The 18,955-nt window shown below is 43.2% G+C and overlaps 1 protein-coding gene across 3 annotated transcripts in view; it reads right to left on the bottom strand.

Moving 5' to 3' along the window:
• Positions 1 to 18,955, bottom strand: part of runx1t1 (RUNX1 partner transcriptional co-repressor 1) — a 56,858-nt gene that overhangs the window by 2,848 nt on the left and 35,055 nt on the right. The window contains exons 3-11 of one of the 3 annotated variants that reach the window (XM_034599990.1): positions 17,820 to 18,061; positions 15,009 to 15,098; positions 10,747 to 10,928; positions 7,026 to 7,306; positions 6,270 to 6,358; positions 5,496 to 5,691; positions 5,062 to 5,130; positions 2,606 to 2,838; positions 38 to 1,617 (exon numbers count right to left, since the gene is read on the bottom strand). In XM_034599990.1, the coding sequence (XP_034455881.1) occupies positions 1,294 to 1,617; positions 2,606 to 2,838; positions 5,062 to 5,130; positions 5,496 to 5,691; positions 6,270 to 6,358; positions 7,026 to 7,306; positions 10,747 to 10,928; positions 15,009 to 15,098; positions 17,820 to 18,061 (1,706 nt within the window). In that variant the 3' untranslated portion in view covers positions 38 to 1,293. Of the gene's footprint in view, positions 1 to 37; positions 1,618 to 2,605; positions 2,839 to 5,061; positions 5,131 to 5,495; positions 5,692 to 6,260; positions 6,359 to 7,025; positions 7,307 to 10,746; positions 10,929 to 15,008; positions 15,099 to 17,819; positions 18,062 to 18,955 lie in introns of all 3 variants that reach the window. The other 2 variants (XM_034599992.1, XM_034599991.1) reach the window with 2 other exon arrangements.

Here is an 18,955-nt window from a genome sequence, read left to right as displayed (position 1 = left end):
AGATCTGAGAGAGAGAGAGTCTATCTAGAGAGCCCACAGAGAGAGAGAGAGACAGAGAGAGAGAGAGAGAGAGAGAGACAGAGCTATGAAGGTATTTGAGTTGTGACTGGTTGAAGTACTATGCAGTGTCACAATTGTCCAACACATATACAATAAATAACCATTGATGACACCACTGGACAGAAGTCTTAAACACCATGACATCTATAGAAAAAGAACATGAAGAAAGATGAGAATGTTTTTTTTTCAGAGGTGAGTCAGGAGGGGAGAGTGTGGGGTGAGTCGTCACACTGTGGATTTTCAGCTCCGGGTGTCCCGGTGTGCTGCTGTCGAGGTGATTTGACAGTCTCACCGGCGGGATGGTGCCTTTGCTTGCTGCTGGAGAGCTTCCCCGACCCACCGAGCATGCACGTGTGAATTGTAGTCAGTACATCCTCCACATGTGCAGTGGGCAAAGTTTTTGTATCCTTTTACATGCTTCAGGGAGACGGATTTGTATTTCCCAGCCCACTGACCTGGATATTATTACAAGTGAGAGGGAAATAACATTGGTTGAACAGCTGGCTCTGCTCGCAATCTGCTGCACATCTGCCCGTTTCATGGCAGTCTGTGGACCAGAGATTCAGTCCATCCCTCTCCCCTCTCCAGGCAGCAAATTTATTTATGTCTCCATCCGTCAGCGTCTTTCAGAGTTTTTTAAATCGAATTTCTTTCCTTTCGAAGAATGCTGATGCCATATTCCGCTAGCTAGTTATATTCCCTTGGTATGTCGTTTGGTAAATCGTCTTCTTGAGGTTGACTAGTCTCATGTCCCAGGTACAGGAAGTAATTAAGTGTTAATTCCAGGATGGAAAATAAAAACATAAAAAACAGGGAGGTCAGATATATACTGTTCTTGGGTTCACGGCTATCTCTGGTCAGTCTCATATTTACAGGAGAAAATAAGATAAGCTACAATGACAGCAACATTAACAACAACAGGCACAACGACAAACAGACAACAAGAATAGCAAGTGTAACGACAAAAGGATGTCAATATTTAAATTCATTCATTCAAAACAAAGAATATCTTTGAGTTTCCTTAAAGTCATGGCAAGTCAATATGACCTGATTATGGACCTCCTCCTCCTTCTATGACTACGCTGCAAGATAGACAGAAGCATTGCCATCTCTCTCTGTTAGTCATGTTAGCTTAGCATCTTTGCAAGGCAATGTAGACAGTCATGCTGTGTGTGGGGTTGAGGGCTCTCAGCTCCTCCAGGCCTTCACGCCTCCATCCTCTGTGAGAGTCTCTTAGCGGGGTGTGCCATCCAGGGTGGAGGAGGATGGGGTGCTGGGGGTGGATGAGCGAGGTGTAGCAGCAGGCGGGGTAGCAGCCGGACTCCCTGTCCCACTGCTCGGGGTGCAGGCGGATGAGCTAATGGGAGCGGGGGTCTCTGACCCGGGAACGCCTCCCTGCTGCTGGTTAGCCTGCTGCTGCTGCTGGGCCTGGAGGGTCTGGCCGCAGACGTGGTGGTGCTTCTCCCAGTCCTTATGCTGGCAGAAGGAGCCGCAGTAGCGTGCTGTGTTGCACCCACTGCAAGTCTCACTGGCTTTACGGCCACAGTTCCAGCAGCTCTGACAGACAGAAAGAGACAAAGTTAACTAACACACAAAACAATGAACTTCTGATAATTGATGAAACTGTAATTTGTTTTATTTTATGTGTCTATTCACACTTCGAGATGATCGTGTGTTGGATGAATGACAGAACACAGCTACATCAAACAGAAGTATCGAACATGACGCCAAAATTAGCTACAGCTATCGGAGTGCCAGTCTGCACTCCCTGCTTTTACAACACTTAAGCTTAAAACAAACCACAGACAGATCAAAAACCCATCTCTCATTACACTTAGGGCCTCTTATATATCTTAGAAACCGCATGGAGAGCACGCCGGGGCGGCTGCATATCCACAGGAAACAGGAGGACAAGGTTACAAACAGCTTCTAGAAGTTCTCCTCTGGGGCGCTTCTCTCTCATAAACATCACTCCTGCAATTAATGTCAGATGTGAGCCATACTTCCCGCTCACTTAACTGATTAAACGTCAAGGTCTCCAATGGTGATTAGTAAATGAAAGCTCCTTCCCTTTTTCCTCTCAACTGAATTTCAAAACATGCTAGCTACTGAAAAAGAAAGCGGAAGGAAGAAAGCGAGGCTAATAGATGCATGATTGACCTTGTTTTGCTTTATTTATCTACCGACTATAAACTAACCTTTATTTGCAGGAACTTAAAGCTGCAAATAATAAGCAGCCTCTTTAATATACTTGAGAGATATTGCACAGTGATTTATTAATTATCATCTGTGTAATTTGGGAGTCAACAGAACAGCTGGCAACAAAAGTAAAATCAACGACATCAAAGGAAGATGCGACACCATAACTGCCAAACAAGACGGTGACATTGGCGGTAATGCACCTTGGCGATGGTTACCACCGCCAATAAAGCGAACAAAGAAAGAAGAAAGAAAGAAGAAGAAGACAATGTGAAGTGTTTCAAAGCTGAGGGCACAGCTTCTGATGTTTTGAAGTATCTGTGTGTGTGTGCGTCTATGTTCCTACCTCGCTGGAGTCCTCCTGCTGGTTGATTACGGAGATCGCGTCGTCGGCCGCCTGCCGCTTGGCCTCGGCCACCGTGCGCTCCATCTTGGCCCGCTCGCTGCTGATCATCTCGTGAGCCTTGCGCTCCGCCTCCGACACGGCCTTCTGCAGCTCTGACATGGCTTGACGCTTGACCTCATTCACTGCCTCTTCTGGAAAGAGTGTGGACACAGAGGAAGTCAAGCCTCCGGCACCTGCAACGCAATTTGTATCACATCATCCTGTCGTTTGAGCTTCATTTGAAATTAGTACACAGTCTCTCATGTTTGATCTTGGCCTAAGACACCAATGTTACAATTTCTGTATGTAAGCATCTCTCACACAAAAATGTAGAGTGGTTTGTTTGTTTTTTTAAATCCCATTCAAAACTACTGTGTCATAGTAGGTTTGTACAGAAATCGTCACCATCACACAAATGCTTTTACAAATTTGTATGTAAATTACAAAATCTGAGAGAAGACACTTTGTAGTTTTGTTCTGAAGAGGATGAGATATATTTCAAATGGCAAAGAAAACTACTTAAGCTATTGTAGTTTGTAGCTTTTTTAATTCCCACATCTCATCTGAATGTTTACTGGGAACATTAACACAAGACTCGTGATTTGCTTTAAATTATTCAGGTTTGTCAACCGACATCCTCTCTTTTGCATCCCCGCTTCTAATTAGGGAATTCTTATGACTGTGACTGGGGCATGTTTAATCACTTAGATCCTCTAATGGGTCAATATGTGATGCTTTTAATTGAAAAAAAGTTGAAATTATTTTTATTCTAAGAGAAGATATGTTTTTTTTCTCTTTTAATTTGAAAAATATCCCCGAGACAACAGCACAAGCCAAATAATCCCAGGTAATCACTCTGCTCATGAGCGGCAGCAACGTGTTATTTTAGACTTGTTTTGTGGAGTGAATAACCTTGCCGTGCGGGTGTTAAGCGGTGGAATTCCAGCCGCACACGTCAAAGCAAAAGGAGGGCTTTTTGTTTGCTCCCATCAAGCCTGTAACTTGACTAATTGTGTATGCAAATCAGGCAATTTATATTTAAATTATGCATTTCCATTGTGATCCCAGAGGCCCATGCGGTGAGGGGAAGTGGGAAACCGGTAGGACACCGTGCAAGGTGCTTGAATATTTATCACCAACTGTAAACATTTTGCTCATTTAAAACAGATGTATTCACCACCACACTCCATTGTGTTAAAAATCCTATTTTGCAATCCTCCCTAGGTCACATTTAAATCAGTCACTCCTCAGCCAGAATACGTACAACTGAAGTGAAAGGAATAGAATAAATACTGAGAGGAACACAGGGAGGATTAAAACTAGCTGTCAACATTATGAAAATTTACTGAATAAAGAAATATACAGCTTTATATCTTATAAATATGCTTAACTTTACTTCATTTCCTTTGTGAAAATCACTCCTGTAATTGTAAATGTAAAAAAAAAAAAAAAACGACCAGACAAGTGTGCTTTTCTAAAGACAAACATTTTCTTTTCATCCCTACTGAGCTAAGTTTTTCAACCAGGGGGGTTTTGTCTTTAACCTACTGCGCTGCTTGAAGTCATGGAAATTGCCCTGGTGCCGTGTGATATATGCCGTGTGCATGGAATTGTGATTACACACCAAATGCCTTAGATGGAAGATCGATCAAAGCTGGTGTGGGGAGCAGAGCACTGGAGAGCAGGCAGGAGTCCCGGTGGTGATACTCAATTCAATTTAAATGCATATTACTTGTTCTGAGTATCTCACACATCATGCTTGGTCAAGCAAGGGGACAAATTCTTTTCTCCAAGGGGTTTAAAAAGCAGATATGCTGTATCACTGACGGTGAATATAAAATGGATTCCTCAAGCATCTAACCCTCGGCGGGAAAAAATTCTTTCAGTTTTTCAGGACAGCTATAATGGGGATTGCAGCTGTGCCCACAAGTTTTTAGAATGCTGTTTGTGTACACTAAAAATTTAATAGCAACTAATGAAAGCTGTTAAAGAAACAAATTAGTTTCGATACTTGATCTTAACTGGCTCTCCAAATTTGCCTCGACAATTTTACATCACTTTCTTAAATAGAATAGCTGCAGTGTTTATCGCTGAGGGGATTACAAAAAGTAAAATGACACCAAATCTTTCTACTGTACGGTTAACAGCAAACCCACTGGTCCAGCTGTAATAGCCACTTAAGTCCTTTTTTTGACTAGTGCAATAAAATAATTTTATTACCTGACATCATATTTTGAGGGCATTGAGTGTGATGGAGAAACTTTAAAAGATTTATATAACTTCCTACTGTATCAAATATAAAGTAGTAAACCTGGTACAGTACTTAAGTTCTGTAGATTACACTCGAATGAGATGGTAGAATGGGATTTAAATACAACAAAGAGAGGGATAGATGATGGTGTAAAAGTGAAACTCACCAGCTTTCTTCCAAATCTCTTCCGGGACGTAGCCAGACACAGGCCGGTGCAGCAGCTCCCTGTGGATTTCTGGGAAGACAAAACCACACCAACAACTTAGCAAAGGTTATCAGAGATCAACTATTATTTGGCAAGAGACATAATGTAAAAGACTGTAGAACAAATCAGAGCAGAAGCTAGAAGCTCCTCTCTGTCAAAACATACACACTCTCATCTGTGTAAACAAACAGTAAAGGACCCAGAATTGAACCCTGGGGCACTCCACATTCAGTATGTACAAAATTTAGAAAAAAACATAATTTTCATGTAGAATCCAAGCTATTTAAGTGAGAATGGAAATTAGTTTGGATCAGCTTATAAATAATATTTGTATGTATATAAAGTTGCTGATTTGATGATTACGTATTTAAAAGAAGAAGAAAAAAATCCCTTACCTGGTGTTGCATTTTCCTGTGCTGCGGGGCTCTGCTGCCTTGGCTGCCCACTAGTGGCGCCCTTCTTCAGCTCTTCAGCATCACTGTATCTTCGGATCCAGTAGTTGAGCTCCTCTCGGTCGGCCTCTTGGCACCGCCGCAGTACCGTTAGCGAGCGCCGTGTTTTCTCCACCATGTCCATGATACAGTTCAGCAGCTGGGGGGCGACAAGGAGCAGATGTGTCGCTGAGTTTACACATAGATGTGGATGGATTGATTGAAACTCAGTGAGGATGTGGTGGGGTTATAAATTAAAGATGGAATCGTATCATGTTATTCTAGTGAGTGGGATTAAGTTTCGATGTCATATTTCATGTAGTTTGAACATTTAGAAAGTTACAGCGTCTTTAAAGGGGCTGGGTTAACAACACTGACGATAAACAATCAAACAACATTGCAGACAAACAAACATTTACGTGCAAGCATGAACATATACAGCTCCATTCTATAAAAAACGACTTTAGGACTATTAGTTGTGATTTAAATGTAACGTTAAATCTTTATTTTGATGGATTTAATTAAACTTAACATATTTTTATTCTGCATATGGAAGTTATCACACAACACAGATTTTCACAATTTGCCACAGAGACTTAAACTTCAATGCACAATGTCATACTGTGTATGACAGTTTCACTCATTTGAAATAACTGAAACGAGGACTTAGACAATCTTTGCTTCTTACAGAGACAGAACTATAGGGTATAGTAATAAAAATGTTATTACTTTTCTTACATGGTCAAGGTGCTTCCACTCCTCAGCCCACTCTCTGTCCGTCAGCCTGTGGTCTATCACTTCCTCCTGCCTGGTCCCTGCATGCATTCCTGTAAGAAAGAGAACGATGGACAACAGAAAGAAAGATAAACAAAGGGTAAGTCAGTATGACACAGAGGATCGATGTAACATTACGCCACCACTTGCTTTGCCCTCCCTATTCATCTATTCTTCATTTGGTCCCTGGTTGGCACTTTCCCTCCATCCATTTCTTTCTCTTTCTCCCCGAGGGCAGGGCTGAAATGACCGAGCTTCTAGTCCAATAAACATCTATCACAGGGCGAGACATGGTAAATGTCTCCTATTTTTAGAGGAGAGCCAAAGTCGTTATTATAGCTTCATCAAGGGCTACACAGAGAGAAATGTCTCTAATATGACAACACTCTGCCCAAATGTGCTTCTGCTGTGAACCCTCCGCCATCGGGTTTCAGTTTGTCCACATACAAACCAACATATACCACGAACCACTAAGCTTCCACTGGGCTGAAGTGGATCCTGACTGTTATCAAATTCCGATCTTGTTATACAAAGAAGCGAGAAGCCTGAGAAATGACGTAAGATGATGTAACCGTTGTCAGTGCTTACATTCATACACAAAATCCTCTTGGTAATAATACTGAATAGGAGCTTTGAGACTGTTCAGCATTGTGGGATTAGTTATTTCTCTCTTCACACATATACACACACACACACACAGACACAATCACACAAACACACCATTCCCCACGTCCTCACCGATGGACCTGGCTCTCTCCCGGATCTCCCGGTGGTTGGAGGCCGAGTGTCTGTAGTTGTCTCGGTAGTGGTGGGCGATGGCCATGTCGTCCAGCCTGTAGTGCTGCGGGGGGATTGGACCCGGGTGGGGCAGGCCGTTGGGCTGGTAGGAGAGCCCGTTGGATGGGCTGAAGCGCTGGGCGGGGCTGATGGTGCAGGGCCGTTTGTTGGGGTGAACGTCTGGGTGCAGGGCGCCATCTCGCTCGAAGCCATTTTCTTTGGTTCTGGGTGGAGACGGAGGAAGATGAGTTTTGAGTTTGTGTTTCATTTTCTCCCAGTGAGGGACAATAGTTAAGATTTTTACATTTTTTGCAAGAATCCTGAGACAACACCTGCATGTAGAATCATTTCACCATACTACAACATAACTTGTTACAAGTAAAATACAAGATCTAAATATCAGACCAAATATGTCTGAATTGTTTGCTGTTGTTTGCGATGACAGCTGCATTTCTTGTGCGTCAATAGATCAGGAGGAAAGAAAAAGGGAATAAAAGAAGAGGAGTGGACAGGACACAGTCATCACACAGTGTGATGTTGATATCCCACCTATTTTGTTAAAAAATAACTGATTCAAAATTTGTTTGTGAGCTATTACAGAAAAGAACCAAACATGTCATCACAACAACTGTGCCGGTCCTTTGTGATAGAGTAAAGATTGGAATTAAATCTCAGACAAAGGAACTTCCATATAAAAGATTGTTTTTTTTGCAATCGTCGTGAAAACCCTTTCATTGAAAACATGGCCATTCATATATACACACACATACACAACTAAAGCTTGAATGTGTGTGTGTGTGTATGCTCACAAAAATCTCAGGTACACACATACATACTCACACAAGTAGCTTCCAGGGGATCAGGTGGATTTTTGTCAGCCTGCTTCCAAAGATTAATGTGGCCAGGTGTGTTTGTGTGTGTGTGCATGCTTGCACATGTGTGTCCGTGTGTGTGTGTGTGTGTGTGTGTGTGTGTGTGTGTGTGTGTGTTCTTAGCTTTGTCGGTTCACAGTTAAATCTTGCCAACCTCCCCCGACTATCTTCAGTTTTCTCTCTCTCTCTCTCTTCCCCTCTCCTCTTCCTCTCCCTCTCCGATGAACAGATTGAACTTCTTAATGAGCTGTTTTTATGGGCTCCTAATGCTCATCCACAGCTCTCCATATGCTCTTTCCCTCCATCCGTCCGTCTCTCCCTGCCTCCCTTGACTCATCCATCCATTCCAACCCCCCCCCCCCCCCACACCCCCAACCACACTCTTATCTCCCTGGCTTTCCTGCTGCAACAATGTTTATATCTGCAGGCACTGGAGTACACGCATGCACATACGCTCGCCGTCATCGACACAATGCCGTAATGTGGGCGCAAATAATTTATCTACTGTAGATAAATACATGTTTTGTATTAAGGGGCCTGTGGCTCAGGAGGTGGAGCAGGTCGCTCAGTCACCAGAAGGTCAGTGTCCTTGGGCAAGACACTGTGGCCACGTCCATATTACTCAACAATTTTACAATGATACAACTGCTAACAAGCTTTGATTCAAGCATGTGAGGTCACGTGATATGCGTTTTCAGGCGTGTTAGTATGAACAGGGATTAAAACGGATACGGAGCCAAAACGCTTGTGTGGACAGAGATTGGTTTAGTTTGATAACACCATCTTCTTGTGAAACCTTCGTAGTGTGGAAGTAGCCTGAGCCCCTTATTGTCTCAGAGTGTGAATATGGTGAAATAGAGTAAGTACTATATATAGAAGCACTGTATGAATGAGTGCGTTTGACTCACAGTGTGAGGCTCCTTGAATGGTAAAGACATTTCATCTTGTAAAACATCTGCAGTATGTGTTGACTGACTGGGATTTGAAGATGATTTCAACAAACAAGATGGAAATTGTTTCAGAAACAACTTACCAGCCCGATCTGTAATGCTCTAAAAATACGCTGCATTATTCTGAATTTACCATGCAAGCTTTTACAGTACACAGCCCGGTAATTTGTGCACTCGCAACTTATATCAAAAATATCAGCTTTTGTTAGAGAATTTACAGAACACGGGTATTACAATGGGTATTTTTCTTTCAGCATATTGTACTGTGATATCCCTGCTCTAGTTTCTGCAGTGCACGGTATTAATGAGGATCCATTGACGGTGCATTGTTGTCTGTAATTAAGGATTCCCATTCAGATTCCAATATTCTGAACCAGGGCTCCAATAAGTGGGAGTGCGGAGCAGAGGTAAGCAGAAAGCAGAGGTGCTTAGCCAGCCGTATTGGTGCTGGAGCCTCATCTGTATGTGTTATCAGCCCATCTCCCTAGGTACACACACACACACACACATACACACACACACACACACACACACACACACACACACACACACACACAAACTGTACAGAGGTGTGCATGAACCCTCCTTACACTTTCACACTGGATAGTCAGTTCCTGTACACACACACACACACCCTTACACAAACACACCACATATTCTCGCTGAATACAGATGCCTACTTACTTTCTCCCTCTCCCCCCATATATTCTCTCCCTCTCTCACACATTTACACACACATCTCCCCTAAGCTCGCTCCCCTATGCACCAGACGGCCTGCAAATATGCAGGTTTTACAGAAAAACTCTGCCTATCTGACTGTTGGGGGAAAAAGAGGTGAGAATTATTAATATTGCGTTCAGCTTTTTTGTCCCTCAGCAAATATAAAAATTACATTTTCCTCCCCGCTGCCTGTATTCAAAATTTTAGACCCGCAGGAATTACTCTTTATTTCAGAAGACCTGGGACACATTGTACTTTGCAGCAGAGGCACAAACTCACAACAAATACTAACACACTTTCTTTCCAAGAAGTTAATGCTTTATAAAAAAAGTATTTGTATGAGTTGTGCATATCTAATAGCAAAGGTAAAAATCTGGATACAGATTCTTCAGTTGTGTTTTTGTCATGTTGCACATTTCTACCACACAACATTCACTGCGGCCTGGGAATGAGCCACACAGTCTTAACCATGCAAATGTTTTACGTCGGTCTGGAAAGCTTTTCTGCTTGTTTTCATTTTCTGCTGCTTCGGGGGGGAGACTGTTGGAGAGAGGACAAAACGCTTTTACACTGCTGCGTGTTCCTGGAAGGCAACATCTCACCGCTCGTCCATTAGAGCTGGGAACATTGAGTCATAACCCAAGTCCATGACAACAAATGATTGTAATGATCTGGCAGGGGGGGGGGGCCTGACTTCAAGCATGGAAGTAAAAGATCATTTAGAAATCTGAATCATACACAACCCAGGAAGTGCTCATACACCCACACTTTACATTAAGACACGGCTGTCTCCTATCTTTTTTTCTGTCAGGGTGTGTGTGTGTGTGTGTGTGTGTGTGTGTGTGTGTGTGTGTGTGTGTGTGTGCGTGCGTGTGTGTGTGTGTGCGTGTGTATCCAGGTCTTTCCTATCTCTTCCTCTCCTCAGTTCTGCTCCATTAAACCCAGGAGCTGGCAGCCGAGATGTCCAACGGAGCACGTCATGAGGCCTGGTGGCTCTCTGACAGACTCTTCCCTCATATACATGAACACATTACACTATTGCCTTGTTCTAACCCAAAATTAAGATTCACTTGGCACCAAAATCCAATTTCCAAAGTGGCTGCGACTTCCCGATTCACACACCTGTCTGGCGTCCTCCTCTTGCCGTTCTCGTTGACGTCCATTAGGAGTTCAGAGGAGTCCACAGGGGAGGTGGTGCTGGTGTCCAGCAGCAGCTGCTCGTGCTGGGCCAGGTACTGGGCCGGGTTCTGCTTGGCCAGCCGGGCACAGTGCAGCAGCTCCCTCTGGAGAAGCGGCAGGTTGGCCTACGAAGAGAAACAGCACTGGATTATTAGCGGAAAGTGTTTGCTGTATAGGAAAAGATTTTTTGTCTTTCGATGAAGGTAAAAAAGTAAAGACATTTCTTTCTGAGAGGTTCATTGTTTTCAGATTCTGAGCTGAGTTAATTGTACTAAAATATCTTGTAGCCAGATCTTGTAGTGAAAACATAGCAATGAAACTTTAGAGATAAAATGCAAATCCATTGTGCATAGACACAAATTGATCAAGAGGTTATTAAATCAACTTACGCTGTGAAAAGAAGAAAAATACATTCAACTAAATATAAAAAGGTTATTGATGAAAGATAAAATTAATCAAACTGGTGCAACTCAAATTGTAAAGCTCTACAAAACGTAATTGAGGTTATTTTTGAGAAATACTGCAATATCTGATAACACATAAAAACTTTACTATCAGTAAGAACATAAAGTACAAAGCTTCCAGACAACATGTTATTATAATAATATATATATAAAAATGTTTTTCTACAGTTATTTTGTTCCGAATACATCAATTTGAGGTAACAACAGATCCATTTCCTCCCTGTTATCCGGCCCCTTGTTTGCTCATTACCACTGAACCAGGACCACATCCTGTGATCTCAGGTGCATTAACACTTTCTCTATACGGTGGGTCCACTTTTCTTTTTTTTTTTTATAGGAGCAGCAGCGATTTTCAATCTCTTTGACATAACAAGGGGGTCCGCTTTCTTGTGCGGAGTTACGGGTCATGCAGGTACGCGAGTGTCGACTTCAAACGCGTCTGATGGGGTGCATTTTGAAGCAACGAGATGAAAGTGTTGCGTCAGGCGGGCTCAGAATGCGAGTGGGGGGCTATTTTGGTGGAGGTACATCACAGGAGCCCTTTGAGGGGCCATCTTTGTAAGTTTCAGGTCCGTTAATCTTTGTTTTGTCCTCAATAACATAATCTCTTTCTAAGTCTCTTCCTTATTTTCTACTTTCCTCCTTTTCTCCAGTTTTGTAATCCTCTCCCTGATTTAGGATTTTATTCACTCCTTCATCCTTTTCTTTCCTCTTGTTTTATTCATCATTAGCTGATGAATTTTGACTATTCAATCTAATCTTTGCCGACTACATAAATAAAACTCTCAAAACAGAACCATGATTTCTTTAGTGGTATTTATGTTTCATAATCACAAAAAGAAATCTCTCTCCGGTAATTGGCTGTAAAGGAAATGCCAAACACTGGCCTTCACTTTACCTGCCTGAGTTAATGGTCCGTTAATAGTTTATGATCGTAATTACCCTCGGAGAAAAAAGAGAGTATAAAATAGATTGCTTTGACCCTGGTGAACTCATCTTTCATTAATTAGAGGTCATCCTAATTGCCAGAGATGCGGGATGCATTAACAAAAAGACTGAGTCAAGTAAAGCAGACCGCTGACGAGACCGGATCATTTTTCACATGACAAAGTGCAGAGATCTGCTTCTGTACAGTCACGGTAAACCAACATCTACTTGTATTAAGGGAAAACCTCAAGTAGTGTTCGCTCAGCGGCTGAAATCTGCTCCGGGTGATTTATTGAGAAAATGTTGGAACTGTCATTTTGTCAAATGGAGCCGAAAAAATAAAATCAGAAAATGCCGCGCACAGGATATACTGCACTTAATCATCTTTCTCTCACTGTGTAATTTGCTGGAGAATCGCTCCTTTGCACGTCTGGATTGTCCTGTTTCAATTATTTCCTATCACCGCTCTCTCTTGTGCTAAATGTGTTTATTCCTCTGTGTCGCAGCACGTCTCTCACTCCCGCGCGACACAAGAAAAACAAACCACTCGACAGCCAAGACGGGAACGAAAAAGCACAACTTGAAAAACAGAGACAACGCCGATACTTCTGAAGCCAGTTGTCTCGTGTGACGGGCGTCCCGCCAGCACATCACGTCACTGGAGCTGTGCGGTTTATGATTGCCTCCTTCCAGTAAATAGTCCCAACCAATTTGTGGTTTAGTATTAAGAGAAGGGGGAAAGGAGTTGAGTGGGATGGGTGGGTGGGTGAGGATGTTGGGGGGGGGGGACTGGAAGGGTCGGCTCAGTCTAACATTAGCGGAATGAAAAAGTCTGAGCCCTGACACGCATTGTTGCAGCTGTGCTTTGACGCACCTATAAAAGCTCCCCCACACCTCCAACCGCTCTCTGCTACCATATGGTAGCTGGCATTAAAGGCCCCGCAGTGGGAAGACACTAAAATTAGACTGGGGAGAGGGAGAGGCAGAGAAGGAGCGAAGGAGGAGAAAAAAAAAAAAAAAGAAAAAGAGAAAGAGTTGCATCTTTGATTCCGCAGCCATCCCAGTGATTCGCTAACCATCTGGCGAGGAGATGAGGAGGGAAGGAGGGACTGGAGGATGGATGGAGAGAACACAGTGGATAAACAGATACAGGAATGGGATACAGAGAAATCAGGAGGTAAGTTAGGAGGAAAGATGAAGAGATGAGAGAAAAAGATAAGGGTAAGGGAAGGACATGAGGAAGGAGAGAGCGAGGACACACACTCCCTCTTTGTGTTGTTAACAGCCAGTAATGGAGGTTCTAGTGGGACCAATTTCTGCCGCCCGCATCCGAGCAGGACCTCGGTGGATAATATAAGCTTGTGAATGTCAGCTCACACGTGCACACATCTGCATATTCACTCGTGCACGCACACAGACATTACATATCGCACAATGTCTTGTCTTCTAAAATTACATTTGCTTCACGACTGTCACAAACGGAAACGGCAGCGTGCGGAGGGACAGATAAGAGATGGAGAGAAGATAAAGAGGAATAAAGAGAGAGAGGAATGAAGAAGAGGATTGAAAGGAAACTGAACAAAAAAAAAAAGCGTAAGCCCTTTAAATCATGCTGACTTTCAGAGTGCGCTCCCACTTGACACAAAATGGTCACTATTTCACCTGATATAGAAAAACCAACATCCCACTTCATTTATTCCTCCGACTGGAATAAAGAGATGTGAGGTGCACTGCTGAGTGAATGAAACAAGGTGAGCGGCAACAAATGGGCTGAGGCAAGGTCACGACTGGATGCTTAAGAGAGTGCTCGGCCCTCTGTAATGTACCTTGTTAATGGCTGGAAATGGGAAATATGCGCTGAAAATGTGGCTTAGTGGGATGAAGAATCGATGACAAAGCCGGAGAGAAAGAAAAGAAGGAGGCTGGAAAGCGAACACAAGAAAGGGGGACGTTGTCCTCGTGCCAAACCCACATTGCTCTGTTCCAGCACATGTTAAGCTAAGTTTCTTCCAAAAAAAAAAAAAAAAAAAAAATACTTCTTTCCAGTTCAAACAGTGAACAGATAAATTATAATCTGAGGAAAAAGTTGCCAACTCTAGGTTTAAAAAGAGGGAACTAAAAAAGTGTGACTTGTGTATTTAATTTAGAGGAGAGACTAAAGCTGCTTTCAGACATGCAATGACATCTGGAGATATTCCTGAAAATATCCAGAGGGGCTGTGTTTGAGAATGCAAATGTCCAAGTCAGTTGCTCTGGACATTTTCCGGAACTTTTCTTGCCAGCCCTCCTGGTAAATTGTCTGGAAAATGTCTGAGTGAGTCCATGTGAGAATACAGCAGGAAGACGTCCAGAGAATTCACAGCGAGCGAGTGGACACTGACACGACACAAATAGAAGATGCAGATGAAGATGTCAACATGATTCACGAGTTTTTTCGGAAATGCGGGCCGACGCCTGTGCTGATGTGCTGTAAACACAAACACTGCGATTTCCTCTCTCTCGTCTGAATATTCTTGACATTTTTCTGATGTTGTGAACCCGTCAGAGCATCATTTTCTGGACTTTTTTTTACAGTTACACGTCTGAACAGCTTACGACCAAAGAAATAAAAATGGTTGATTACGTAACAGGCAAAAAATTGCAGAGAAACAGATAAACAGGAAAAAACAGGTTACGGACAGTTATAAGAGAGAGATAAAGAGAGAATCTAAAATAAGGAGTAAACTGGAATATAAATAGCACGTGCTGGCTAAATGTTTTCCAGATTTGGTTGATGAGGCAGAGTGACTCTCTGTAGTAAGTTTGAATATGTACCTTCAGAAAGGGGATGACAAAGGGTCGCAGCGGGAAGTTGGTGGCTTCTTGGAGCTTGGAGTGAAATTCTTCGATGGTTAGCGTGGAATTCTAAAGGAGAGAGAGAGAGAGAGAGAGAGAAAACACATGAATCCATGTGGAAGGCATTAGGTGATAATATTACTTATTGGAAGCTAAGCTATATCCTGGCCTGGAGTGAACGTTTTGGTTTTTTTTCTAATAGGAAGCACATGTGCAGGCCACAGTGAAGAGAGCCGCAGAAAGCAAAGACACACATCTCCTGCAATTAACAAAACAAATACAAACGCAGGAGTCACATCATTGAAAAACATATGTGTTTATTTTAAACCAAGTATAATCTTTTTCGAAAACATGTATTTCATAATGAATGTTAGTGGACTTCATCATTGTTTTTTGATGTGTCTAAAAATGTAATTGCAGTTGTGGGCTTTTCAGTCTATTTTCACATCGGCACACAGACACACAGACACACACACACACACACACACACACACACACACACACACACACACACACACACACACACACACACACACACACACACACACACATGTTTTCTGTTGCGTACATGTAATGGCATCCTTGTCCTTATCAACACAGTCTATGAGAGCCTGTCACACTGGTGCCATAATGCTCCTCGCCTGTGTTACCTCAGACTAACTGTCTCGACCAACGTGACTAAAATACCTGCGTGAAGTGGAGCAGGCAGTAGACAGGGAGGTGGAGGTTGTATATTTAGCGTGTATGGTTACAAATAGGAGACACGTCCGTGTATGTTTTTAAAAGTGGGTTATAGATTTCAGTTTGTCAGCCCCCCCCCCACATGCAAGGTCTACTTTTCTTCTTTGATTGTGTGCAACACACACGATAATGCCTGACAAGACGGCAGCGACACTATTTTTAATTTTCAACATGAAGTATTCCGAAGCTGCAGAGACGGTGGGAGAAAGAGGAAGAAAGAGGAAGAAAGAGGAAGAAAGAGGTGAGCGTGCACATGGGAGAAGAATCTGCTTTATAACAAGCAAAAATACAAACAAAGGGGGGAAAAAAATCAAGCGAGACGGGAAACATAACAAAAAAAAGAAAAAAAAAGCTGCAGATATTATTTTTTCCTCCCCACACTCTCACAGCCTTATTTCCCAGACCTGAATTTTGTTACATTCAGCCTTACATCTGTTCGCCCAGATTGCGTCGGGGCTGTTCTTGACAGCTAGTGAAACCTCCCGAGCCTCCCTCTCTGCAGCGCACAAGCAGCTAATTAACAGTGTCACTCTCTTCAATGAGGCAGGGGGAGGGACGGAGGGAGAGAGAGAGAGGGAGAGAGACACCGAGGTGGTGGGGGGGGGGTGCAAGCCAAAAGGACACAGGAGAGGCATGTGCGTATGTAGACGGTGAGAAAAATAAACACGGTGAAGCCAAAAGGAGGCTATGCTCTGTGTGGCTAATTAAAAGAATTCCTCCCTCCGTCTCCTCCGTCTCCTCCGCCTCCTCCGTTCTGCACGACGTTCAATCACTATTTCTGTATTCCCCTGCTCGCCCCGCTCAGATTTTTCCTCAGATCACACAGACGTGCGGTAAATATTTAGATTTGCACATGTATTTTATACCGAAAGCTCCCGGTGATGTAGCCTCGATAGAACCGTGTCAGCGAGGCGGCAGAGATGCATCTGTCTCATCAAGCCTCTGTTTGATTGAATGTATTTTGATGTCTTGCGGTGCTTGATTTGTATTTTTTGCAGTTTTACTGATGAAGAAATCTCTGGTGAGGAAAACATCTCTGCACACGCTGTAATTTGAACATTTCATGGATCCAGTTGTTATTCTATGAACACTGAACATGTTGCTTTTAAACTCTTTGATTGCTATTTCATTTTGATATCGAACATCCCACTGTCTTTATTCTCTGGATCTTGATTTCTTCATCCTCTTAAAGCTACAACCATCATTTTTTTTTCATTGCAATTCAATATATTTATTCTCTAAATAACTACAAATAAATAATTTAAAGTCTTAATGTTGCAACCGGCTGAGTCAGACGTTTATCAGGAACCTGCACAACCTCAGGTTTGATGTTAAATTAAGAAGCTTAATCCTTATCGCCTCGTGCCCGTTGTATTTCAATTTAAATAAATGTAACACAGTTAAATCCAGAGTGGATCAGGTGCATAAAAATGGTAGTTTGGTGATTTGATGTCGGTCTTTGTAGTCAACAACATACGTTCGGTGTTTCGTGTTAGGATGAAGAAAGTGCTGCGAAAGTAGATGTGCAAATCTCTCCAGGTGTTTATTTTACTCTCATGCCTGAAGGAGCAGATGCGTGAGATTTTTTTTTTAGCGCAAGAAAATAAAACAGCGAATATAAACCCCCTGGTGGTTTTCATTAGCCGCGTTAAGTCGCTTAATTCCTCATCTCTGTGACTTACAACTAACCTGACACTATTTAAACTTTTTTTGGGGGATTCAATAAACCCTTTTCCATCTGGCTCTTCAGGTACGTTGGACAAATGTTCAGAGTCATTCTCAAATAACCCACTAATTGATTCACTTATTCCTGCCCAGGTTAGACCTGGTGTCAGCTTTCACTCAATGAGCCCTTTGAACTGCAGCTCACACACACACACACACACACACACACACACACACACACACACACACACACACACACACACACACACACACACACACACACACACACACACACACACACACACACACACACACACACACACACACACACACACACACACACACACACACACACACACACACACACACACAGTAGCTACTCACCACTAGTCCCAGCACTAATGTGCGGACCCGCTCGCCGATTTCAGGCGAGATGTCGTTGCCAAACTGCTGCAGAGTTGTGAGGAAGCGCTTGAGCTTGCTGAGCTGCCGGGCGCCACAGGCCGGCGGCAGCTGCTGGTTGGCCAGTGAGGATGAGGAGGACGAGCTGGGGCCGTTGCTGTATCCGTTTGGGGGAGACGGAGCGCCGTTGAGCGCCGTGGGAGAGTGGCTGCTGCCATTGGTTACTGCGTGAGTCAAGAACATATATAATAATTATCAAGAGAAAGACGGCCAAAATGAGAACGATTATGTTTTGGGTAAATATCATTTCCATGGAAACAAACTGTTGTGCAAAGGGAACTCTGAATTTTTGTTTGCCGAATATAAATCACGAGATACAACTTAAAACCCAGACTGGCTAACACCAACATGGGTCAGCGTCATGGAGACTCAACCACTGATTTCAAATGGTTTACATTCCACTGAAAACATTCACAATACTCAACATTTGTTTCCAATCATCCCGACTTGTTTGATCCTTTGCGGCATCCTCTCATTAAAAACATATTTCTGCATTTGGCGACACGTTGCCTCGCTCCACCTCCTTCTCCCTCCCCCTCCTTTCCTGCAGTCTAAACAAGCGGGGACAGCGTGACCCCCCGTCTTGCCAGCGCACGGCAGCAGTTTGTGTGTTGTGTGTGCGCGCGTGTCTATGGGGGGAGTTGGTGTACAAAGAAATACAAGGCGGCATAAAGCTTTCTCTCTAATGAGATTAGGTTTTGACTAGCGATCCACTCACTCCCCCTCTGGCCGCCGTCCAAAGCCGCCACTGTAAAGAGAGGAGAGAGACGAGATGCTCAAACTGCATCTGGTAACAATTACGTCGGGTGGAAATCAAAGCATACTGCTTTGTTAAAACCTTCGGCATGCGTAATGAGAGAGCTGGGCCTTTCCTCTCTCATCGCACGGAAGCCCCAACGTTAATTGTGGAGTGTGAGTGTTTGCGAGGGAGACGGATACAAAGAGAAAGAGAAAGCAGTAACAAGAGATGAAGAAAGGGTGAGTAAGAGACTGAAAGAGAACAAAATAATGCCTTTGTTGCAGAGGAGCAGCGCTGCAAATGCAGAATTGAAGGTTTT

This window comes from Hippoglossus hippoglossus, chromosome 11, assembly GCF_009819705.1.
Source record: "Hippoglossus hippoglossus isolate fHipHip1 chromosome 11, fHipHip1.pri, whole genome shotgun sequence".
In the NCBI taxonomy this organism is placed as follows: Eukaryota; Metazoa; Chordata; class Actinopteri; order Pleuronectiformes; family Pleuronectidae; genus Hippoglossus; species Hippoglossus hippoglossus.
Note: the sequence above shows the minus strand (reverse complement) of the source record. Positions and strands in the feature narration are given on the sequence as shown.